Source organism: Myxocyprinus asiaticus, chromosome 47 (assembly GCF_019703515.2).
Source record: "Myxocyprinus asiaticus isolate MX2 ecotype Aquarium Trade chromosome 47, UBuf_Myxa_2, whole genome shotgun sequence".
NCBI classification, from domain to species: Eukaryota; Metazoa; Chordata; class Actinopteri; order Cypriniformes; family Catostomidae; genus Myxocyprinus; species Myxocyprinus asiaticus.
Window position 1 is genome coordinate 23,191,758 of NC_059390.1, and position 27,059 is coordinate 23,218,816.

Below are 27,059 nucleotides of genomic sequence, written 5' to 3' on the forward strand. Positions count from 1 at the left end.
CACACACACACATTGAAACACGCACAATGACAAACATTGAAGCGCTAAGCAATAAGCAATAATAACATCAACAACAAAAAACACTACACTTCAACTTCCACTAATAGAGTGAATGCTAACACACAAACACACAAAAAGACCTTCTGGATACCGATTCAGGCTGTGATTAATAACATCTGTCAGAGTTATAAACTGATAACCCACTTACACACACACTCACTTGTGGAAACATTTTAATCAACTCTCTCAAATAGAGCAGTAAGGAAGAACCAGTGTGTGTGTGTGTGTGAGTGTGTGTGTGTGTGAGTGTGTGTGTGTGTGTGTGTGTGTGCGTGGATGACGTGCAGTGAAGTCTAAACAGGCATCATTCTGATCTATAATACAAGACAAGGCTTTACAGTTACTGCTGAATCACACTAAAGTGGAAGATGTGCCGATTTTTTGGTGTTAGATTTAGACGTCATTGATGTTTTGGTTTATTTCAGAGGACTGAAGCTCACAGAACAGAGCTATAATTGAAGGAATGTGTTTCGACTTATATTTACGAGAGAACATTTTAGCATTGGTAAGTCCAATTGATTTCAGTGAATCGGTACAGATTAGTGATGCACCGATCCGATACCTGGATCAGTATAGGCTGTGATACTGATGTTTTTAGATGGATTGGGTCTGACGAGCCCGATCCAAATCCGATACTCTGTGTTAGTCATTTTCGTTACTGTCAAGCTCCAAAAATGACATAAAAGAACCATAAAAGCACCATTAAAGTAGTGCAAATGACTTGTGCATTTTATTCAAAGCCACTTGAAGATATGCAACAGGTCTGTGAATAGAAAAAGGCTGTGTTTAATAAGTAAATATACACAGGTAGTATGCATGCGCAGCACGTTAGTGAATGGCGCTGCTCTGTTGACACACATACATAGCACGCGCAGACTGTTGAGGCGGTCGCGGCTATTTTCAGCCCTCAGAGCTCGCGGCTATTTTCATATTTGAACGCTATTCACGAACAACATCTCAGATGTAGACGCTCAATAGATCGGTTCACTTATAATATGCATTTAGAAAGACACCGAAGGACCATTTCTCCAGATTTGAATGAAACTAGTCTGAAGTAGCCCACAAACAGACACTTACAGGACTTCCTGGAATTTTACGATCGTCAAAATAAAAGCACGAGGGTTTTAAAGTTAAAGATGCACGACTGAAATATATTACTGTTGTATTTTCACTTTCTAAAAGTCAATAATAATAATAATAATTATTATTATTATTATTGTTATTATTATTATTTATCATTATCATTATTATTTGTTTACAAATTATAACAATATTTAAGTTGACTGTGCTCCAAAAACTAACTGTGCGAATGAAAAGTGGACTGATATCTTACAACTAAAGTGAAAAAATAAAATAAAAATAGATTCCTTTAAAGTCCAGATACAAGTTGAAAAAACTCACTTCTTTTCTTCTCATGACTTTCACTGGAATTACTGTTAATTTTGCAGCAGCATTATCCAGTAGACCAGTTAACAATAAAGTTGTTCTTAATAGGCTATACATTTATATTGAAATAATGTAGTTAGATGTTTGTGTTACTTTACAAATAAAAGAGCACCCCCAATTAGTTCCACACAATGAGGTCAAGATATTCTAAACTGATTATACAAAAAAACAACAACACCGGTATCGGATCGGGAACGGTATTGGCCGATACTGAGATTTCAGGTATCGAAATCAGATCAGAAGAGAAAACTGGTACCAGTGCATCCCTAGTTCAGAAGTGTTTTTTCAATGAATGTGCTAAAAAGATTCACAAATGTAATCATCGAGTAACCACTCAAATCCTAGAAGTCCCTTCACAGCATTTCAGATTTCAGATGTTTAGTGAAATAAATCAGACTTTACTACAACTTTTATTTCTCATAGGTGACTAATTATTGTAAAAAAAAAAAATGTTTGCTAATTAAATATGAATGACTGTGTTACGCTTTCCTAGTTATTGAGCGTTATTGAGAGTGCTTAACAAGCAATGTATTCAATTATATTGTATGAGCAGCACACTGAACTAATGCGCAGTCATTTTATTTCAAAGAGAGAGAGAGAGAGAGAGAAGAATCACTCACAGCTGGAGAATACTCTTAAGATACTCTTAAAGACATGTCCTACATTAGCTCTCAATCGTCCTCACACACACACACAGCTCAGAGACAGTCTAATTATGTTGGCAACTGATTTGATAATTGTACGTGACATCTTTAGGACTGCCGTAGGCTACAGAGTTTGGAATAGGAAAACAACATTACTAACAAAACAAAATGATGACATACATTTAAAAACAATAAGAAGACAAGCGAAAAACAACATTTTAAAGAGTCTCACTCTCTCACACACACATAACGCTGGTCTATCTATATATATGTGTGTATTATTGTCATTAAATGCACACTGTTATTTAAAATTGCTTTTGATTATAGCTGACAGTAACCTTTGATAATGTTATTTACACACATACACAAACACACTACGGCTAGAAACACACTGTATGCAAAAATTACACTATAAGTACGCAATAGCGACCCTTGCGGTAACGCTGAGAATGCAAGCATACTTGCGTTGCATTATGAATTACATTCTGAAACATTTCGTAATTTAATGATGAATGAAATCATGCTTGCATAGCTAGAAGCGTTTAAGTTCATGTACTTGCTTAGACAATATTTCAGGCCTTAAACCCAAAGTATACTCCGGTTTTCTGTGTACCGCTACATTTCACGCACAGTGACGCAAATTTCATCATCGGCACAGTACGCACTGACTGTCCGTGTGCAACCCATGGATAGTTTGCGTTTTTGCGTGTCGTCAGCGCAAACGAAATCATCAATTTGGGCTCACGGTCAAAAACGTTTGACCCTGTACAAGACGTAACAGCACGTGCAAAAACAAAAGGTGCATCCCAAACCGTACAGTTCTGCACTGTTCTACGTCATTCTATAGTGGAAATAGTGCGAGTAGTATGTTAACACTGAAAATGCAACAAGAAGAATTATCCTATATTGTAAGTACTCGGACGATGCCCTTTTTCAACCATCAAAAAGGAGTGTGGAATATTGGACACTTCATGCACTCAACGCTCGCAGCTTGCCGTACGTAGCGGAGGGGGCGGAGTTACCTGGTCGCGATGCTCGTGGCCTGATAAAACAATTGTAAATAATGGAGAATGTAGCAACTAGAGAAACTTCAGTGACAACAGCACCTTATAAATGTAAGTTGAATGCTTTATCATCACCACAAGCTGTGTGAATATGTACGTTATTGTAATTTATAAGTGTTGAACTGAGGTTGGCTAATGAGCTTAAGCTAGTGGTAACACATCGCATGCATTTGAAACGTCACTTCCGTCAGCTGTTAATGGTGAATGCTTCTGTGTATTAAAAAAAAAAATGGTTAAAGGAATAGTTCACCCAAAAATGAAAATTCTCTCATTATTTACTCACCCTCGTGATATCAGGTGTGTATGACTTTCTTTCTTCACCAGAACACATTTGAAGAAAAATTGAAAAATACTTTAATTTCTCTTTTGAAGCTCCAAAAATCACAGATAGTCAGCATAAACATCATCCATACGACACCAGCTGCTAAATTAATGTCTTCTAAAGTGACATGACCGCTTTTGGTGTGAAAAAGAAAAATATTTAAGTACTGTTTTGAACTCTAAATCATGCTTCCGGTCAGGAGCGGTACACGTGTGCGACGTTATCGCACTGGCATTTGAAACATGTGAGAACTGAGGCAAGTGCGTCATAGCCGGAAGAGCAGCGCTGTTTACAAGTGAGAAGGAGGAACGCTATTCTGAAGATTGGTTGGTTTTGGTTTAGATTTTTATTTATCGGTTTCTTTACTGTCAATGGTGAATTTGTGTGCTTATCCTGGATGTCTCAACCGAGTGGAGAATGTGAGATTATGTCTGTATCATGGCAACGTGAACACATCACACGAGAGACCACTTGGACCCCACTCTCTTTTCTCTTCATCTTTTTTCACACCAAAAGTGATCGTATCGCTTTAGAAGAAATTAATTTAACCACTGAAGTCGTATCGATGACGTTTATGCAGACTATCTGTGATTTTTGGAGCTTCAAAAGAGAAATCTCCATTCACTTGCATTTTAAGGACCTACTGAGCTAAGATATTTTTCTATATTTCTTCAAAGGTATTCTGGTGAAGAAAGAAAGTCATACACACCTGGGACATAAGGGTGAGTAAATAATGAGAGAATTTTCATTTTTGGGTGAACTATCTCTTTAAGTGTTCCATTTGGGACGATACTACACTTTGAAAATCCATACACTTCATGGCTAAGTGCATAGTGTATTTTGTAAGTGCAAAGTGTATAGTGCATCATTTGAGACACAGCTCAAGTTTTCCCTAGCCTTAAGTTCAACGTATACTTCTGTTTGCCGCTATATCTCGCAAATTTCATCATCAGCAAAGTACATAGACAGTCCGTCTGTAGCCTAGCCCCGTTTCTTTAGACAAATGCACCTGTGCGTCTGTGCCCGTCGTCTGTGCATGCTCCTGGATTTGACTGTACTGAAGTGTATCATAAAGCAGTCGTAAGGTGCATGCTTTGAACATGTCCATATGGGCTTGCAGTCAAATGAGTATACTTTGAAATGTGCAAGACGTAATGGCATGCAGAAAAACTAAAATGGTAAAAGTACACTTCTTGTGCACAGTGACGCAAATTCCGTCATCAGCACAGTATGCACAGACTGTCAGCCTGCAGCCTAGCAGTTCTAGACAGGTGAACAGTCCTCGTCTTTGCACATGGTTAACGAGTGCGCCTGTTGTTGGCTGTACTAAAAGAGCATCACAGAATGTAGTTTGCATGCGTTGAACATCTGTACGGGCTTGCGGTAAAAAGATTATACTTGACCGTGCGTGAGACATATTGGCATATGGAAAAACTTAGCATAACCTAGCCTCAGGATGAGGATGAGGATTGTTTCCATATCCATTGGGTTCCTAACCTCTTTTTGACCCCTTGCAGGAAACTCCACTAATCCATACAACCAAACTCTCTCTCTCTCTTTCTTAGAGATATGGAGTTAAACTCATTAAAGTTCCTCTTCGATTTAAGACAAAGTCCACAGTAAGACCATCTCCTCAACCCAAATTCTCACACTTTTCTGAATAACAACTTCTTAAACAGAAAAACAGATTAAAAACTTGATGGTGTCATGTGACGTTTGAATAAGGAACACTCTGCCTTGCTGGCTTTGAGAAAGACAGACACGAGCAGATAAACAAACACTCACCCCAGTTAAGGTCTTTATGTTGTGCAGTGCATTCTGGGCCTCCAAGGCAGCTTTCCGTGTGTAGAATGTGACAAAACAGCACCCTGGGAAAATAAAGAGAGGGAGAGAGGTAAGTAGGGATACCGCAATTATACGGTTTCACTATTAACCGCGATTAAAAATGTCACGGTTAATTTAACCGCAAGAATTTAGAATCCACGGTTAAAACCGTGAAATACTTTATTTAGATGTGGCAAAAATAATATGCATAATGTATAAATCTATAATATAAAAGAGTTATTCTTAAGATTTTGTAAGCCTAAATGTGAAAACTCTTGTGCCTGTGTCGGTACTGGAGCTGTTGCTATGGTTACAGGCCAAGTGATGCTTAGCCAGGTGCCGCGGACTGAACGTGAGCTTTCAATTCACATGAAACTGGGGCATTTAAAGCATTGCTTCTGTACAAATTCATTGCGTTCAACAATAAATGTACATTTTAGTCATTATCGGACTTTAAATTGCCTGCTGTGAGCAATGTTCCCATAATAATGCATAGTTCACAGGTTTATTTGAAAGGTGTTAGGGACAGTAATTTTATAGAGTCTGTTGCTGATTCTTCATGTTGGGGTGTCTGACAGACAACGGATTGCTTTAATAAACTGATGCAGAAGAAAAAACCTATCGGATGCCTTGAACTAGGCTACATGTTGCGCACCCACAATCATCTTGCATTTACACACTTTTGAAGCACTTTGGTTACATTGAAGCACATCACTGAGCTCGGGATGCTCATAAGCGGTGTCGTGCTTTAGATTGGAGCCTCTCTTATTATATACCTCCTGTTTTTTTTGTGTGTGTATATATCAGATTTCTTATTGTATGGCTGCCCTTAGCGTCCACATATCCCCAGAAATACTCCCACAAAGACGTCCAGTTGTTATATGTTTTGCATTTTTTTGCATCAGTGCTGTTGTATAATAAGAAATATTGCAAATAATCGTAAAACCGCGATTTTTCTCAGACAGTAATCTCATCGTCAAAAACTGACACCGTGGCATCCCTAGAGGTAAGCATTTTAACCATGCAATAAGCCAAGGGGATTTGATCTTTTCATCTCACTTCCTGCTGAAAAAGAAAACAATCTCACTTCTGTCATACAGATCACTGCCAAACTACACTGGAAAGAAGATAAGAAGAGAGAAATAGATTGAAAGAGAGATAGAGAGAACAAGAAGAGGTTGATAGATTCCAAAAGCGATCTAATGTCGCGTCCCAGCCAGGATTGATGCAACAACTTTCAAATGTGTTTTTCTGCCCTTTCTGCAATAAAATTGTTGGATATACAGCTTCTGGAACAGGATTTTGGACCAGTGAGATTTTACCAAGTGATATGCATTGAAAGTCCTTTTGCTCATGAAAGATGGCTGAACTAACCTCACTTTTCTGAACCATTTTTGAACTGGTTTCAAGTTGATTTTTAGTGGATGTATGAATCAGTTCACACAGGTGTACTAGCAAAGTAACCACAGGTGTAGTTCAGTACATTATCTTGCACTAACAACTATTTGACAACCAGAAACGATACAACTATTTCTCTTTTTTCTACAAATATCATGAATTTTTGAAGTCACAAATTTCAAGAAGTTTCCAATTGAACTGAACAAGGTGTGCCTTTTCATAAAAATTTTAAACTATCTGATTTTTATTTATTTATTTTGTCATCACATGACAACAAATAGCAACCTACAGTATATGTTGGTTACTTTGACTTTGATTTGGTGGACAAACGTTTTTTCAAATATTAATATTTTAAAACAATTTTGTATCTATTTTTGGGAAATAATTAATAAAGAAATGAATCCAAACTCCTTATGTCATCATTTATTTTATTCTTTCTAAATTAGAATTCCACACACACCCCTTCTGGATGGTTACATCACTGTTTTGACTAAGCCCCAGAAAAATATCAAAATGACTTTGAACTCAGAAATTGAAAAGATATTCATCATAGTAGATTGTATTAAAGTAATCATTTTGATGTCAGTTGCATTTTAATGTATTTTAATAAATTAATAGATCCGGACAAAACAATGTGCATCAAATCATAAATAAAATGTCGTTATCTTCATCAGAGGAATAAAAATGTGTATATGTACAATACACACACACACACACACACACACACACACACACACTCATTACTGTCCTTGACTGGACATGAGAGAAAAGGTACACGCACACTCACATTTAGAAACAGGATGAAATCTTGGTCTCTAAGATCACCAAAGAGGTTTGGGAAGATTTGTGTGTGTGTGTGTGTGTGTGTGTGTGTGCAGCCAAAGCATGCTGATAGTGCTGGCATGTTTTATTAAAAGAAAAAAAGAGAAGAAAAATGAGTGAATTAATTCCCCTTTTACTGCCAGAGAAAGAGAGAGAAAGAGAGAGAGAGAGAGAGAGACTTTGGCAGGATAAACTGAGGACTCTCACTCGTCCCTGGCAACAGTGCAGTCCTGTCCATGGCCAAAATGACCCTCTTTCCAGTGTCAAACACACACACACATGCACCAAACACCAGTAACCACTAATCATACATTTAAACTCTCCACGTTACCAAAACATTCCCATCAGTCAGCATTGACATTGGTTCTGGTTGGTGGCTTAATAGTTCTGGGCCATTAACACAAAGGTTGTAGGTTCAATCCCAATTAGGGGTGACATGGGACCGGAGGTGTTAATGAGATCTCAAATTTGATCAATAATCATTGTGCCTGAGGCAAAGCACTGACTTCTAGTTCCTTCAGGAGCACTGACACTCAAATTAGTGTACTATAAGATCCTCTGAACACAAAGCATCTGCTAATTGACGAGTAGTCTCAGACCATTGTCCACTGACCATTTATGGATTATCCGGTGCAGAAACTGCACTCAAAAATGGCAAGAGTTTCTTAAAGGATGCTCCAATCAGACTGGCTGGCTTTATACAATTTCCAGTAGTCGAAGTGCACAGGTGTTAGTCAGTCCAAATAGAAACAAAATCTATTTGTTCCTACAATTACATCTTAAGAGGAAGAACTAGTCAAAGTTTGATAAAGTTTGCGAGGTTTGCATTGAATCGTCGAAAGACTAATATTTTTGATTGATATACTTAGTAACAAATAAACTTATGGAAGCCAATCCCACCAGGAATAAGGTGACTTTTTATCTCTAAATTGCGAGTTTATATCTCGCAACTGCGTACAAACTAAATTTAAAACATCTAAACAACAGTAAAAACTGTGGCTAATCAATTTACATGTCAGTTAGACAACCCCTTCCTGTCTAAGTGGGTTTTTCTTGGCCATAATAAGCTGTAACATGAGCTAGACTTTATGTCATTAGTCAAGTTTATATTCTATGCAAAACTAGAATGAAGCTAGAGAATCAGACACATATCTAAAAGTCTTCTGTAGTACAGGGCGTTATTCGTGCTGTACCAGCAGAACCAATTTCTGTAAATCATCTGAAAACCATTCTTGCTCAATTGTCGTATGAGACAATTTACGCAATAATGGTCTTACAACGTTTTACACAGAAATCGGTTCTGCTCATGTTTCATGAATGCCACTAATGTTTCAAGAATGTCATATTGAGTGTGACAAGTTAGGAACAACTGTTTATATTAACGATTTCCTCAGAAATATATTCTGCTCATGCTTCATGTATGAGGCACTGTGCATGAAGCTCGGGACAATTCATAAAGTATTGATGTAGGGGAAATGTTCACACACGTTTTGTGAACAGAGATTTTAGTTAACACCACATGAGCCTCAACACTCAACAGCTACTCTAGTAGTAATACTACATGAGCCCATAATACTTCACTAGTTTTAAGAAACACTCCAATAAAACAGGACTTGGAACGCACCTTACAGTTGCGCAAGACCATTAAAAGGAAAGAAGAGAATAAAGTTAATTAAAAAAAATAAAAAAATAAAAAAATAAATATACATATATGTGTATGTGTGTGTGTGTGTTTTTTTTTTATTTTATTTTTTATGGTCGATGCCTATATTTACAGTGGAGGGTGGCTGATGGCCAATTTAATCTATTATAATAAATACTTTACACAAAATTTAATAAATTCACAAATTAATAATTAATAAAACATACATTTTTTGTTATTATGATGCTTATTAAATGATTATTATAAAATAATGTTTGTTGACAAGAAACTTGAACTTGACACAAAAGGAAACTGCCATTCCGAATAATTGATCAACTAACATGGTTATCAGCCAATGCCAAAAATATCAAAATATCGACCAACGTATAGGTCTAACACTAATTATCATTAATAAATTCAACTAATTTAATATCTATAGTATCAATTTTATCAGACAATGTTGAATATCTCCAAATATTAGCCAATCTTATCAGTAAGGCTGATATATCGAACAGATCGATTTACCAAATATCTCCAGATCGAAATATATCGAACCTCTCCAAATATCGGCCGATTACATCAGAGATGTTCTGCATTGGCTTATACAATTAAAATATATACTTTATATTAAAAAAAAGGCTGATACATTGGTCTGGCTGATATATCAATCTATCACTAATTTTCATTAATAAATACAAATAATTTAAGAAAAATTTTTTTTTATTTTATTGATACATTAGTATATTCCGGTGCCTGTCAATTCATAAAAACAATAATCCATTTGAGGTCGACCGCTTCACATCATGTCAAAGAACACCATATACTCTCTGTAAAATCACTGCAATGCACAACAACTCATGGCCAGGCCCATATAAAGTCTGCACGTGCAGAATTCCACATAAAACTTAGCAGATTTGGGACACACATTATTCACATACATCCTGCGCACCTTGACTGTTTATTAAACATTTTAGCTGATTTGATGAGAGTTCAGAAATCAAATCAAAGACGAATCTGCCCAATTCCAGCCTTGCTGAAGCACACCCAGATCATCACCAATCTTCCACCTGGTCGTATAATGGTTAGACGGAGACCTGGAGAGGCCTTCAAGCCACAGTGTCTCGCACCCACTATGAAATTTGATGGAGGTTCTGTGATGATCTGGGGGTGCTTCAGCAAGGCTGGAATCAAGCAGATCGTCTTTGTGAAGGACACATGAATCAAGCCACGTATACAAGGTTATCCTGGAAGAAAACTTGCTTCCTTCTGCTCTGACAATGTTCCCCAACTCTGAGGATTGTTTTTTCCAGCAGGACAATGCTCCATGCCACTTAGCCAGGTCAATCAAGGTGTGGATGGAGGACCACCGGATCAAGACCCTGCCATGGCCAGCCCAATCTCCAGACCTGAACCTCATTGAAAACCTCTGGAATGTGATCAAGAGGAAGATGGATGGCCACAAGCCATCACACAAAGCCAAGCTGCTTGAATTTTTGCACCAGGAGTGGCATAAATTTACCCAACAGCAATGTGAAAGACTGGCAGAGAGCATGCCAAGACACATGAAAGCTGTGATTGAAAATCAGGGTTATTCCACCAAATATTGTTTTCTGAACTCTTCCTAAATTAAAACATTAGTATTATGTTGTTTAAAAATGAAAATGAACTGAATATGAACATCTGGGAGAGACTACACTTTTTTTTTTCATCAGTTCATAATTTTTATTATTTTTATTTTTTTATATATCTAAGTCACTTATTCCATCTGCCACTGGCAACTCAGTTGAGAATATTTTAGTTTCAGATCATGCTTTGGTGTGTTTAGAGATGTTGCCTCATATAGAGAAAAGAAAATCATATAGATGGTGTTTTAATACATCCCTTCTACATGACCCATAATTTCAACAAATTTTAAAGAAAGAAGTCAATGTTTATGTAGAAACCAACTGGTCCTCAGTGTCCTCTGTAGGTGTGGCATGGAAGGCGCTTAAGGCAGATCATAGGGGGCAGATCATACAGTATGCCTCATTCATTAAAAACATCAAAGCACAGGAATTCATAGAATTGGAAAAAGAGTATTAAAAGTGTTGAAACAGAGCTCAAGCACCGAATATTATCCGATGGTCTTGACTTAGCTTAAGTATAGGTACAATACTATTTTGTCACAGAAGGTAGAGTTTTGGTTATTCAGGGCAAGACAGACATACTTTGAATCGGGGGACAAAGCAGGGAAACCTCTTACCATATACATAAAAAAGAGAGAGTATTTTTTTTTTCACCATTCCTTCAGTCAAGTCTTCTGGAGGCAATATATTTACTTCTGCCACAGATATTAATAAATCTGTTGAAGAATTCTATTTCAATCTTTATAGCTCCACATCTATGTCTACCAATAAGGATATTAGCAATTTTGTAGAGCCATAAGAACTCCCTAAATTGACGAGTGATCAAAAAGACTTTCTTGACTCAGATATTACTTTGGAAGAGCTTGTTGAGGTAATTAAAGCCTTGCCAACAGGTAAACCACTGGGACCAGATGGTTTTGCTGCAGAATTTTTTAGATCTGGTCACAGAACTGGCTCAACTTATGTTAGAAGTTTACACAGAGTCATTAAAGAAAGGTGAAATAACACCAACCATGACGCAAGCCCTGATCAGTCTCATTCTTAAAAAAAGATAAAGACCCACTTTAAAAGTTATCCAATTTCCCTGATCCAGTTAGATGTAAACAATATTGTCTAAAATTCTGTCTGATCGATTAAGCAGAGTAATTACATCTGTTATACATATAGATCAAGTGGGATTTATTCATGGTCATAGTTCTGATAATATTAGACGTTTTATAAATATTATGTGGTAGGAATGATCAGACCCTGATCGCTGCCATCTCACTTGACGCAGAGAAAGCGTTTGATATGGTGGAATGTCTTTTTAAGATTTTGGGAACACTTTTATTGGGTGGACTACGTTACTTTATAAACAACCGTTAGAAGTAGAACAAAATAATGGATTAATTTCAGATTTTGTTTTCTCTTGGTAGGGGAACCCGGCAAGGCTGTCCTCTCTCCCCTTTATTGTTCAGTCTTGCCCTGAAACCATTAGTAGCTGCAAAGAAAAGAGGATGATTTTTCTGGCATTGTAGCAGGAGGTGTGGTGCATAAACTTCTACTTTACACAGATTATTATTTGTCTCTGACCCTAGTAGATCTATGCCTAGCCTCCATAAAATTATTAATTCTTTCTCCAAATAAATCTTCAGGATACAGGTTGAATTGGTGTAAATCGGAAGCTCTTGCTCTAACAGCATATTGCCATGCCACGGCTTTCCAACCTGGCACCTTTCAATGGCCCAAGCAAGGCATTATGGAAATAAATTGCCATTCCCTCGTTTCAAGAAAGGTTCACCGAATTGGGCATTATATGGCATTTGAAAAGATGTCATTTAAGCTGCTTGGCAGATTGGATGTGTATGGTAAGAAACGGGACAGGTATTTGCCCTTTCTGGAAGGCTCTCAGTGAGGACCACGTGGAGAGACTGAGAAAATTGTGGTAGCAATTGTGGATTCTGTTCTTTGTGGAATTCTATTTTTGATTTTCTCAAATATTATACAAATATATTTGTGCTTGTTTGTTTATATGTGAATTGTGTAATTCAGGCTTTGACCACAGGGATGTTTATTGAGGGACAGGGTGGGGTTGGGGAGGGGGAAATAATGGGGGTTCAAGGTGATTCTGTATTATATATATATATATATATATATATATATATATATATATCGTTTTTTTCAAGATTGACTTGTCCCTCAGACCGAATAATAGTTATAGTCTCTCAGAACCCAATGAGAAAATGTGAGTTACTACACAAATAAACAAAATGTGAGTTAATACACAATTCATCAGTACACATTATTACAAAGAAAAACATGAGTTATTCTTCATATTTTTTCACCAAAAGACTGAATTACATTTCTTTTCAGCTAACATCACCAAGGCCACTTAATTTAACCAACCGGTGAGTGAAGACTCTTTCAGGAGGGGAGCAGTCCTCAAAAATAATAGTATTACAATTATAGTCTAGAATGCTAACTTTTCATGATCCAACTCATTCCTGATGGATCAAATCCCACCTTATTTTTTATTTTCATTTCGATGAACATCCTGTTTCACTCAGAAACATGTGACATAGTGACAAAGTGAAATGGGCTGTGAATGTCATTTCATGTTGATTTTTCGATAACAATGGCTGAATGCCAATTATTTACAGATTCAGTTTTTGATCTGATATACAAAGCAGACTGTCCTATGCCCTGCAGTTATAAACTTAATACCATGAATACACACACACATCTGTTCGAATACATTTCAATACATTAGGACAACACGTCTGCATTTGGCCTTAAAGGACATAAACACACACTTGTATCGTTCTGCGGCTGTGCTACGTGTCCAGGGACTGAAAAGGATGCACACACAAAATGCATTCATTCATCTTGTAAGCATGTAGGCGTGTGTATATGTGTATGTGTGTGTGTGTGTGTGTGTGTGTGTGTGTGGGTTTCATAAATTGCAGCCTGGCTCTGATAAACAACTCCTGCTCTTCACCTCTGGGTCCATTTATATTCTATGCCTTCATTCTAGCCTCTCTCTCTCTCTCTCTCTCTCTCTCTCTCTCTCTCTCTCTCTCTCACACACACACACACACACACACACACACACACACAGGGCACAAAGGGCAGGCGATCTCTGAGCCCGTCTGTTCGGAAGAACCTCCCTGCTGATGCTCGGGCTACAGTGGCCTTGCAGGGACACACAGCTCGCAGGATGAGACGTCCCAGTCTGAATCAGCACAGTAAGTGTGTGTTTCGCAGATTAAACCACTGGGACAGCAACGCAGCGCTGTTACACACCCTTGCTGGGATGTGAGTGAGTGTTGCCCCTTTTCCACTGACTTGCTGCTGGTGCTCAATCTGGAACACACTGCACTTTTACAAAGAAGAAAAGACAGTTTTGGACTGTAGAAACTCGCACCCGTATATGCCTATTAAAACTGCTAATCCTGAAACCACAAACTGATAACGTCAGTGGCTGAGGAGGTGGGACATGTCTTTACTGCGTAAAGTTTCAAAACAACAGCTACTCACACTGCAAAACAGAACAAGATCGTATAAAACAAGATCACTCCAATTATAATAAAAACACAAAACAAAACTAGTTTACATAAAACTAGACTACTCTGATTACAGTATATTCAAAACACAAAACTAGATTGTTTAAAACAGGATCACTCTTATAATAATCAAAATACAAAACTAGATCTTACAAACCAAGATCAGTCTGATTATTATCAAAATGCAAATCAACATTAGATCATACACAACATGTTCGCGCCAATTATAAAACAAAACTAGATTGTACAAAACAAGACCACTCTGATTAAAATCAAATCATAAAAAACAAGATGTCTCCGATTACGATCAAAACACAAAGCATAACTATATCGCACAAAACAAGATCACTCAGATTATAATCGAATCTGGATTACCTGGCGGAACGGCTCCCATTTGTGTCCCCAAATCGATCCCAGCGTTAACCAATGCGGCCTCATACCCGTAGGTAGAAGGACCGGGGCGGGGAGCGGCTGGAGTGGCTTTTCTCTTTAAGAAGGAAAGCTGCGACCGCAACGTTGCCATGGTCACGCTCTCGCAGTGAGAGCATGAGCCATCCACAAACGCTGTCTCAGCGTGTCTGAGCCCAGACACGCGAGGCAGCGATCGTGACCTTCATAGGCGGGGAGGTAACGACCGCAACCAGGAAATATACACAGACAGAAAGGCATTTTAAGAAAGATGCTCTCCATCAGTGGCACTCTTTTAGAGAAAATATACGCTTTTATTTGCAATGCCCAGGGGCATTCTCTGCACTCAATCAGTGCACGAGGGGGAAAAACTGCTGTAATGCACCATAAATTCAACAGCATGCAGAGGTGAATGGACCGGCAGAAGAATTCAGCTCGCTGAAACACAACCGCTCGGCTCCGAAAAAAAATCTGAATGAGTGGTTGCGAGCCAGCTCCTTTTATACCCGTATGTCCGGGGGAGTGACATGCAAATTCCACTCGCCAATTCCCATTGGCCTTTTCTCAAAGATCACAGGTGTTTGGGGCTCCCAAGGGCGACCCCTAGCGTCACTACATCGACACAACGTCAAGTGAGTGACAGATAGGAAACAGGCTATTAGGCTTGCTTTATTGGTCCTGCACTGTTCATTCAATTGTTTTCAATAAATATGCCTGTATTTGCTAATGTTGATTCAGTGAATGTGTGTCATGTTCTATATTTAATGTACAATGATGATAATGCAAATGCCCCTTTTTTAGCGTCGAATTTGGAATAGATTAAGTATTTTAAATGGGTCACATAAACACATTTTTTTGGACTGTTTTCTGAAGGTTGCTTTCTTTTTAGACTAATCGACTAATCAACTCCAACATTTTCGCTTAAACGTCAGTGAAATTAGTCGTTCCGCACATCCCTAATTGTAATCAAAACAAAAACTAGAAATCGTACAAAACAAGAGCACTCCGATTATAATTAAAACACAAAAAATGTAATTGTACAAAACAAGGTTGCTCTGATTATTGTCAAAACGCAAATGACAAAACAAAACTAGATCATACAAAACAAGATCACTCCGATTAATAAAAACGCAAAAAAACAAAAAACAAAATTGCCCTGATTATAATTAAAACACCAAACAAAACTAGATTACAAACGAAATGGCATACAAAACTAAAGCACAGCAACAGCGGATTGCTGAACAAAAAACAAAACTAGATTGTACAAAACAAGAGCGCTCCAATTATTATTGTGTTTTATTAATTAAAACACAAAAAAATAGATTACACAAAACAAGTTTGCTCTGATTATTATCAACAACGCTCTCTACATTGGAAGCGTCATGTGATGTGATGTCACTCAGTTAACGGAAACCCCATTCATATTTCTGTTGTTCTGGGAAACATATCCAGTCACTGTATTTTTCCCTGTCCCTTTGAAAATTGTCTTTTTTTTTTTTCTTCAAATATCTTGTGTGAGTTGATTGTTACGAATTTTATTTGTTATATATTTAAATAACTCGTAATTGAGTAAATAAACTGAATTAAATTACTTTTGATGTTAAGATATCGTCTCAAAACTGGGAATAAGACTCATAAACAGAGATTATAATGTGCTGTTTGTTTGTAGAAAGTAAATATAGTAATATGGTCAGTTATGTCATCGTCCAAACAAGTCAGTGGAAATGCGGGTCAGTTCTGAGAGCAGTTTGCAAATCCCCCGCCATAAGCACCAGCCTCATTTTAGTGGAAAAAGGGTAAGTGCTCAGGTTATCTAATATTGTGTCTTGCATTAGGACACTTAAAATTGGGTCCTGTTAACTGGCACACTTCTTAATCCGTCCATTAATTGGTAATTTCAAAGGTGGAAAAACTGTCCTTGTGGAAAAAACTGGGAAAAAAAAGTAATAATTGGAGCTTGCCACAGGGAAAGACAGTGCCAGAGAGACACACAGGAAGTTAACACTCACCCCACGAATTTATTGAAAGATTTCTCCACGAACACTGTCTAATTTAACAGCCGGAGCCACATACGGATGACCTTATCCTAAATGAAAATGGGCTAGATTGAAGCTGAAGGCTGAATGCCATTACGGCTCTACAGCTGTGTCAGAGGCCTTGATGAAGCTGGACCTGAGAGAGACACTCTAACTGCAGCTAACTGAACCACAGGAGCACTCATCACTGAAAGCCAATCACACACCTCAGCTCTGGCAGAAAGGCCCAAAACACTTTGTGTGTGTGGGTGGAGTAATGCTCACCCACTCGGCACTGACTCATCCTCCATAAGAGAGAGGAAATGGAATGGGCAGCACTATGAACGAGTACATGCAATCTTCCTGTCTAAGTGTTAACTCTGTACAACAGAACTGAGGTTAACGCCTACACTTTAGCTCTATTTCAAAACCCATTGAGCTGCCTTGCTGTCTCCAGCCCACTGCAAGTGCCTTCTAAGGCAGCAACCTGCCTAAAATGGAAGCTCAAATGTGACTGATTTGGAAAGTTTTGCATAGTGTGCCACACAAATAAAGCTCCTCATGCACAATTCCAATAGAGTTTGAAGTTAGCATGTTACTAAGCTAACAATATGGTACTCTTAAAGGCATAGAACACAAACACTGAGAAAATAAAGAATAAATAAAAATACAATAAATAGCTAAATAAACATCAGTACTGTATGTTCAGTATCAGTCAGTTGCCGAGCATTTAAATAAAGAATAAATTAAAATTATAGCTAAATAAAAATCAGTACTGTATGTTTAGTATCAGTCAATGGCTGACCATTTAAATAAAGAATAAATTCAAATAAAATAAATAGCTAAATAAACATCAGTACTCTTTAATATCAGTCAATTGCTGACCAATTAAATAAAGAATAAATAAAAATAAAATAAATAGCTAAATAAACATCAGTAGTACTGTTTAGTATCAGTCAAATTCTGATGATTTTAATACTGCCAGTCAATTAGGGGCAGGTTGTAAAACAAGAAGCATTTACACCTGCAGAGTCAAGAGATAAACAGCAGCAGTGGTGTTACACCATATTCTGCTATACAAGTTCAGGGGAAACTTTCAACGGTGGAAAACCAGACTTTTAAGTATTACATTTTATAAATGCAACAACTGAAATTGTTCGGTTGAAGGGGGTACCAAACTGCGAATCCTGAACAAAACAGGATGGTGAATACATGTTTACACATTAGCTTCCACTCAGCTGACAAGGTATGAAAGTAGCTACGTGGTTAGCTAGTTAGCTCTAAGTTCGTTGTCACGGAGAGTTAAAGATGAACGTTGTTTATTTACTTTCCAGCATTGCATCTCACCAATTAGGTAACAACGCAGCGTGAAATCAACACTCAACAGACACAATCCACCACCGCACCGTTGTCTGCTGAGCTGCAAAAAGATGCTCTGATGCTTACCTTTCAATCTGCTACGTTACTGACTGCACTGATAAACTACAGCTGGCTAACACAGCAAATAGATGTGATAAACATGGTTGTCAGGGACAGGGTTAACATTATATTAGGTATATTAAAAAGGGAAAATGATGGGGTCATTGTTTATTAACTTTCCAGTATGTATTTCACAAACTAGTTAGCAACTTACCGTGAAGACACCGCTTAACTCTGCACTGTCTGCAGAACCATCGTCAGCTCAGCTCTGTAAACAATGGAGTCGGACAAACTCTGCTGGACAAACTACATTATGACACCAATTCTAAATCACCCCAAGCATTGTTTTCTGCATATGTTCTGAAAGAAAATAGTTTTCATATCTGCGCATATAGGAAAACATATAAACCGATACGATATATCTGTGAAAGGCTAATATCGGCTGACCGATAAATCAGTCGGGCACTAATCAAAACACAACACAACTAGATTGTAAAAAAAAAACAAGATTGTTCCAACTGTAATCAAAATGCAAAATAAAACTAGATTGTACAAAACAATGTCGCTCCAATTACAATCAAAATACAAAACAAACCTAGATTGTACAAACCAGATAGATCCGATTATGATCAAAACGCAAAACAAAATTAGATTGTACAAAAGACTGCTTTGATTGTAATCAAAACGCAAAACAAAACTGGCCTAAATTGTAAAAAAAACAAGATCGCTCTGATTATAATCGACCCGTAAAACAAAACTAGATCATACAAAACAAGATTGCTCTGATTATGATTAAAATGCAAAACAAAATTAATGGAACAAAACAAGATCGCTACGATATTCAAAATGCGAAACTAGAGGATACAAAACAAGATCACTCTGATTAAAATCAAAACGCAACACAACTAGATTGTAAAAAAATAAGATTGTTCCAACTGTAATCAAAACACAAAACAAAATTAGATTGTACAAACAATGTCGCTCCAATTATAATCAAAATGCAAAACAAACCTAGATTGTACAAACAAGATAGATCTGACTATGATCAAAACGCAAAACAAAAATATATAGTACAAAAATATTTCTTCAATTGTAATCAAAACACAAAACAAAACTAGATCGTACAAATCAAGAAAATTCCGACTATGCTCAAAACGCAAAAAAACTGTATTGTAAAAAAAGATTGCTTCGACTGTAATCAAAACACAAAACAAAACTAGATCATACAAAACAAGATAATGCTGACTATGATCAAACCGTAAAACAAAACTAGATCATAAAAAAAGATTTCTTTGATTATAATGAAAATGCAAAACAAAACTAGATTATACAAAACAAGATAGCTCCGACTATGATCAAAACGTGAAAAAACTGGATCGTACAAAAAGACTGCTTTGATTGTAATCAAAACGCAAAACAAAACTATATAGTACAAAACCAGATTGCTCCAATTAATCAAAATGCAAAACAAACCTAGACTGTACAAAACAATATAGCACCAATTATAATAAAATTGCAAAACAAACTTAGATTGTACAAAACAAGATAGCTTAGATTACAATCAAAACGCAAAACAAAACTAGACTGTACAAAAAGACTGCTTCGATTGTAATCAAAATGCTAAACAAAACTAGACTGTACAAAACAAGATAGCTCCGATTATAATCAAAATACAACACAACCTAGACTGTACAAAAAAAAGATAGCTCTGATTATGATCAAAACACAAAACGAAACTAGATAATTCAAAAAGTTTGCTTCTATTGCAATCAAAATGCAAAACAAACTTTATTCGTACAAAACAAGACAGCTTCGAATGTAATCAAAATGCAAAACAAATCTAAAACGTACAAATCAAGATTCAAAACCTAACTAGATTGTATAAAACAAGATAGCTCCGATTATAATCCAAATACAAAAAAAACTATATTGTACAAAACAAGATCGCTCCTATTATAATCAAAATGTCAAACAAACCAAATCATTCAAAACAAGATCACTCCGATTATTATCAAAACACTAAACAAAACTAGATTAGAATCGCAAAATAATATAATCTGACTATAATCAATCACAGAACTAAATTGCTCCGATTATTATCATCGATGCTGTCTACACGGGAAGCATTATATGACGCAATGTGCATTCAATTTACGGAAATCCCATTCATATTTCTGTTGCAGTGGGAATCTTGTCCAGCGACTGCAGCCCCATTATGTTCCCTGTGCGGAATATAATCCTCATTAGTGATTGATTTGGAATTATCTACATTAGAGTTCGACCACTATTGATTTTTTAAAACCGATACAATACAGATTATTTGTTTGTTTACAATAGATAAAATAAAAAAATAAATGAAAAGTAATTAAAAAAAATATATGTACAGAGAAAAATGAGCAAAAATGTTAAATTACAATAATAATCACATACCATGTTTTATATATATATATATATATATATATATATATATATATATATATATATAATAACTACAACAATAATAATAGGCTAAATAAATAGGCAATGTCTGATTTCTTAAATACTTAAATACTTAAGAACTTAAATACACGACAAGGGAGACACTGCATGAATGTAATCTTCCATTTTAAACTACAGTTGTAAAAGGTTTATGTGTTGTTTAATAGGCTAAAGGCAAATGGTTTGCTGGAATAAGTACACATTCTCAGGAAAGTGAAAAACAATAAATACATCGCTGCGATTACAGTGTCCATCATGAATGGCATAAGAATTATTAATAATATTTCGTCGGCCTCTAGATTATAGCACCTGCCTCAGGAAACACCTGCTGACAGAGCTGATATTTTTTGTTTTACAGTGAGCAGCACATCTGCAGCCTATCTTGCAGCAAATGACACGCAAATCTCATCAATGCTCTCATTGACACACGACGCAAAGCTATTTTAGACACATTTACTGTGACACGAGTACTTGCGTTTACGCTAAACTTTTACTCTGAAAGGTGTCGTGAGATTATTAATTTCCAGAGAGCTGTAATCATTTAGATGATGATTCACAGCGAAATAAAGTTTAATAGTAAATTAAGTTAATATTTTTAGGGAATTTTATCTTGTTAAAAGCTGCTCCATTGTTGGCCATTCTAGCATACGTCCAGTAATTCCATTGGAACATGAATGGCAACTTTTCTAAAGAGCACAGCCAACAGAGAATTAAATTAATCCGTCATATTTCCAACCAGCACTCATCCAAGGCTCTTCGAGTTGATTAATGTGAAGTAATGTCTTTACGTAAGTTTGTCTCCAATTCTTAGCGCTTAACCTACACATCAAGCATTAATGTAACACTATCTCACTAGAGCATGAATGGCTGTTACGTTTAATAAAATGTATTACTTAAAGCAATACATTGCAAAAGCAAGTTACATTACCTGTGGACAACCCCCAGCATTGTTTTCTCTCCCACGCACTGCTGCAATGGCCGTCTTACGTGCAATTTCAGAAGCTCCTGCCAGATGGCGCCAGTTATTAGTGGATCCGATATTACAAACACGATATCTAATTAAAGAAAAATACTTGAATATCGGAAACAATATCGGAAAATCCGATTATTGGTCGATCTCTAATCTACATAGGTAGCAACTCCACATTCCACACAAATAACACTCCTTGCGCTAAGCACACGTAACACTCAACTCACAGTTGATTCCGAAAGAGAATGACGTTAGCATTTTGGTGTCGGTAGTGTGTTTATGATGCCTTGAAATGCTGCCTAGGTCAGCAGCTCACTAGGTTTTGGAACAGAACTTTGAGAAACTCTGATGGAGGACACAAGGCTGAAACAGTCAGACAGGAAGTGTTGGGGAAAAACAGGAAGTCTAACACATTACATCTGTGCAGGTTTACATGTCAAGGCACAACACCTTGGTGTAGTGATGACATGTGTGTATATGACAGAGACAGAGAGAGAAAACACACTATACCTTTGCTCTGTGGTGGGTTCTGACTACGATCTCGCAGTATGTTGATCTGGTAGACGGCTCCGTACGGCTCGAACAGTTCCTTTAACTCTTTCTCGGACCAGGAGCGGGGAATCTGGCCAACAAACATTTTAATGGCGTCCGGATCGGGCTGGTCCGAGTGTTCCAGGGCGCCATTCATCTTCCCAGCTGTACCGTTACTGCAAAAAGAGAGAGAAACGGGGTGTTATTGTGAGTGTAAACTCATTGTTTGGCCTGAAACTAGCCGAAAAGGTGTGCAGGAAGATGGCAAGTGAGACGGGTTGGTCTACACCCTCACAGTGAGAGCAGCTGTGATCCGGACAGATCGACAACTGCTCCTCATTAAAGCAGGAAGACACAGAGACACAAACGCTGATTAAAATCCCAACAGCAGTAGTACACTCAGTGTGGGAGTGTGTTGATGTTGTGTTTACAGTGCTGTGCAGGTACACATCTGGTTCTGTTCTGGGTTCAAAATGTGTTAAGCTCTATCACAAGAGAAAATAACTTTGACAAAAACAAAAATTGTGTTTACAGTAATGCACTTACACTGGAAGTCTATGGGGCAAGACATTCCACCAGGATAAACGTTAAAGATTTAAAGATTATACGTGTTAACATACGACTATTGTGATAAAATCACTTACTAACATCGTCTGTGCAAAGTTATATCCAATATAATATGGGTACCAGAAAGGGATGTGACGTAACTATTCGCAAAGTACTGTTAACAATGAGCAAACATCATCCACAGGAATTTTGGTAATGCATAACCATAAATGTAAATGCATAAAGTTGATCTGCCTTTACGCTTTACAGCTCAAATATTTGAGCAAATTGTTGAACCCAAAAATTAATATTTGCACATTTCTGCACATTTATTCTGTTAAACTCCCATTGTACTGTAAGTGCATAACTTTAAAGACACTTTGTGTTCATTTTTACAAACTGGGGGACCAATTAATTATTTTCAGTGGTAATCGATAGAGCTAAACTTGTAGTAAACCTGCAACACTCCATTCACCGCTGTCTTGAGTGATCAACCTCACCAGAAATTAAGATTGTGACACGATAAAAATGTTTGAGTCAGGGTGCCAGACGTCTGTGTGTGACCTCAGACACCCATGTTGCTGGTTCATCGAGTTCATGAGGAATTCCAGGCGCTAGTTTCAGTTCCAGATGAAAGCACTCGGAGTGAGCATTATCGACCCCCCCGCACACGCTTTTCCTTTCTCCCTGCTTACAAATAACAAAACGTATGAACCAGCCTGAACAAACTAGCTCCTCTATATAATTTGAGATGTTGACCATTGAAGGCCAACATGCCTGTTGCCTTTCAACTAATATGAAAATAAATAGAAAAGCAAATAAATAAATACTTCTTTCCTCTGTGAAAAAGCACAACAAATGTCCTCATGAGACTAATTATCACACTAAGCATTCAGCGAGTAAGCCTTCTCCGCCTGTTTCAAGATATCTGGAAATATAACGTTTCTTTACTTGGAAATACACAACACCGAAAGGACGTTTTGACATGAATAAAGCACTATTCTCTGTACTGAGAAATAATCGTTTTCCTTTCTCTGTATATTTTGCCGGTCCATCAGTATCATGAAAAGCTCATGAACTGAGCTAGTTTGTATCTCTCTGGCACTGCCTTAAGTACAGCTTACATATCATATAAAAAAAATATATTTTCTGGCCTGTTTTGAATAAAACATTTTGTATGTGATGTAGATAGGTTCTAGCGTTCATAAAGCAAAGCTCCTCACAGTTCACATATTCTGCAACATTTCGTTCAGGAAGTACTGATGACCACACTACTTAGATTTAGCCAATCAAAACAATTACATTTCAATTGCAAATGAAAATTTGTTAAAAGGGTCAGAGAGTATGTAAGGTTAAACGTGTCATTTAAAGAATTAAGGAATCAATTATCAATGTATTCATTCAAAAATACAAATGTAAATAAGTAACTTCTTAATACCGACCAATAAAAACTGACAAATAAAATTTTCATAAATGTAACAATAGAATTAACTAATAGGAGAGCCCCTTAAAAAATTAAGGAATCAATTATCAATTTATTAATTCAAAAATAAAAATGTAAATAAATAGCTTTTTAAAACTGCGAAATAACACTCATAAAGTATTTTTGTTTAGATAAATGTCACAATAGAAATAACCAATAGGACTGTCACTTAAAATGAAGGAATCAGTTATCAATTTATTAATGAAACAAATAAAAATGAAAAAAAAAAAATAATAATTTTTTAAACTTAAATGTTTAAATAAATAGATGGCAATAACAAAAAAAATAATAAACCAATACAAAATTATTCAATACAACATTTAAATATGTTTAAATGACATTAAAAACATTTGCCAGTTGCTTTCCTTTAATGCATTTGCCATTTGAAATAAAAGTGGCCAGTTCATTACATGGAAGCAACCAATTAACTTTTAGACAGAGGGTGGAAAACAGTCATTTAACCCAAATTACTTCTGTGCAAGAAACCTTAAAATGCTACAAAAGTGTCAAATATAGCGGCTTCAACATTTAACCAGCACACAGACTGAATCAATCCTAAAGGCCTGTGCGCGGCATGTTAGCAGAGTTACCACTTTTATTCAATGCAGTATTATTTTTTAGCATTTATTTCCTGTTGCTAATGGGGAAATAAGCTAGCTAAAAAAATAAATAAAAATAAAAACACACAAAAAAAAACAACGGTGATACACATTCTTAGGTCAGAAGTGAAAACCACAGAGAAGTTAATCAGCCAACCACAAAGCCTTGAGTTTTTCTTTATACCGATGGAGTGATTTGTCACTATTCAAACAAACAAGGTCTCGAGTTAAAGAGCAGTGACAGATAAAGAGAAAAGATTGGAGGCAGTAAAAAAGAACAGACCTCTGCGCACGATTCATCCATCTCTTGCAGAAGGACCCTATTCTCTCCGCGGAGACGCCCAAGTCTTTAAGTGACTTAAAGGACATTTCAGACTGTGCCGCAGGAAAGCTGCCCCCTTGGGTCCCTGCGGCAACCGCTGCTCAGCAACCCCCACCCCTAATAAATCCCCTGGTAGTTACAGCGGTGATAAGGGAGCTCCTTGCCGCTGATCAAAAAGCAATAATGCCGAGAGACGTGAGCATGACACAGGCTCAAGTGTCAAGAGCCAGAACCTGATTGTGATACACAGAGAAAAAGAGATGGGACTGCGAGTGTCAGGGCGTTGTGTATGTGTGTTTGTGTGTCACAATTAGTAATTGTTTCGTTTGACAAGGCCTGACAGCAGGAATACAAAGGCACAAGTCAGAGAAGCTTGTAACAGTGTGCTGTAGGACAAACACACACACACACACACTTGCGCAAGCCTAAGGTTGGGAATCGAGAACCGGTTCTGATTCATTCTTGACAAAAATACTGGAACCAAATGATTTTCATGATGTTTTGTTCTGTTGACAGTTCATGATTGTTTGTATTCTTCTGTCGAAGCAACCTGAACACTGTACCAAGGCCACATCCACACTAATCCATTTTCGTTTGAAGACTCGCTTTTCAAAGTAAATGGTTAAGGAGAGCGTTTTTGAAAGTCTCAATTTTAGGTGGAGGAAAACACTGTACTGGTTCTGTTCTTTTGTCTCTTAGCACCTGAACTAAGAAGATGCATGCTAAGTTCCAACTTGCTTGATGAAACACCTGTGGAGTTATGATGTATTTGTTTTAGTTATAGTGCCCCCTTTGGGCAGAATTGGGCAAAATTTGGTGTGCTTACTCAAAATGTCTTCATGTTGAAGTTCACCAAGTTTTGTTAAGTTTGGACTTTGCGTAGAAAATATAGGCTGATAAGTTAATATGGGCCACAGCCATTTTATTGGCTTGTAACTCTGAAGTGCTTTGAGAAATAAAAATGATATAGATAACATTTTGTCAGGAGGGTCTGTGGATGATTTATAACAAATTTTGTGTCAATCGGATAAACGGCCAAGGATTTCATAAAAGTATTTTTTTTTTTCTTTCAATTGTTGGTGTTCACGTTGCCTAAAATACTCTTAAATTTCCTTTCAACACTATCGAATCCACAACACTGTGACAAAAGAAAACATGTTTTAGGGGTTTTAGCTAGCATTCTGAATATGATGAGAAAGAAAGACTGGGTGCTGCAAAATAATACAATGAAAAAACAGTCAACATAACTTTCTATTATGCTGTCCTGGCTAGTTGCACGCAACAACAAACATACAGGGCGACCTGTATAGTCTGATTCATGACTGAATGACTCTTATGATTCGGTTCTTGGAATGACACTGTTAAAACAACTCACAAATGAGTTTCAAACTCATCATAGGTCTAAAATGATCAATGGCAGACAGGCGAGTGTTCAGGAAACCTGTTTGAACACATTTTTGCAATTCAATTTGATGAGGATAGTGGCGCAGAAATGACACATTTTCACTTTTAAGATACAGAGGTTATTTGTGATAAAACAAACTTTTAAAAATTAAACTACGTTACCAAATATAATGTAGTTTTGCCTAATATTTTTGTTTATAATTTGTATATAGGCTAAACAACAATGTAGGATGTATGGTATAATAACGCTGGATAGGAATAGCCTAATGAATTGGTGCTTCCTCAATTGGTGCTCAAAGAATCGTTAACAGAATCGCTAACGAACAGGAATCATTAAGTGGAATCAAAATGGAAATCTAGAATCATTAAATTCCTTTTTATTCTAAGGCCTCACTGGACCTCAGAAGAGATGCCACTGAAACACTGATGAATACATTGTCCTTTATTTGTACCATGTTTATTTCACTCTTCTTTGCCTACAAGGTGAAAAAAGAA

The 27,059-nt window shown here is 36.9% G+C and overlaps 1 protein-coding gene across 25 annotated transcripts in view; it reads right to left on the minus strand.

Moving 5' to 3' along the window:
• The window catches only part of LOC127436814 (CUGBP Elav-like family member 2), a 226,935-nt gene that overhangs the window by 48,319 nt on the left and 151,557 nt on the right, over positions 1-27,059 (minus strand). For all 25 annotated transcript variants that reach the window (XM_051691221.1, XM_051691234.1, XM_051691231.1 and 22 more), the window contains 2 exons: positions 22,190-22,386; positions 5,322-5,404 (listed from right to left, as the gene is read on the minus strand). In XM_051691221.1, the coding sequence (XP_051547181.1) occupies positions 5,322-5,404; positions 22,190-22,386 (280 nt within the window). The remainder of the gene's footprint in view (positions 1-5,321; positions 5,405-22,189; positions 22,387-27,059) is intronic.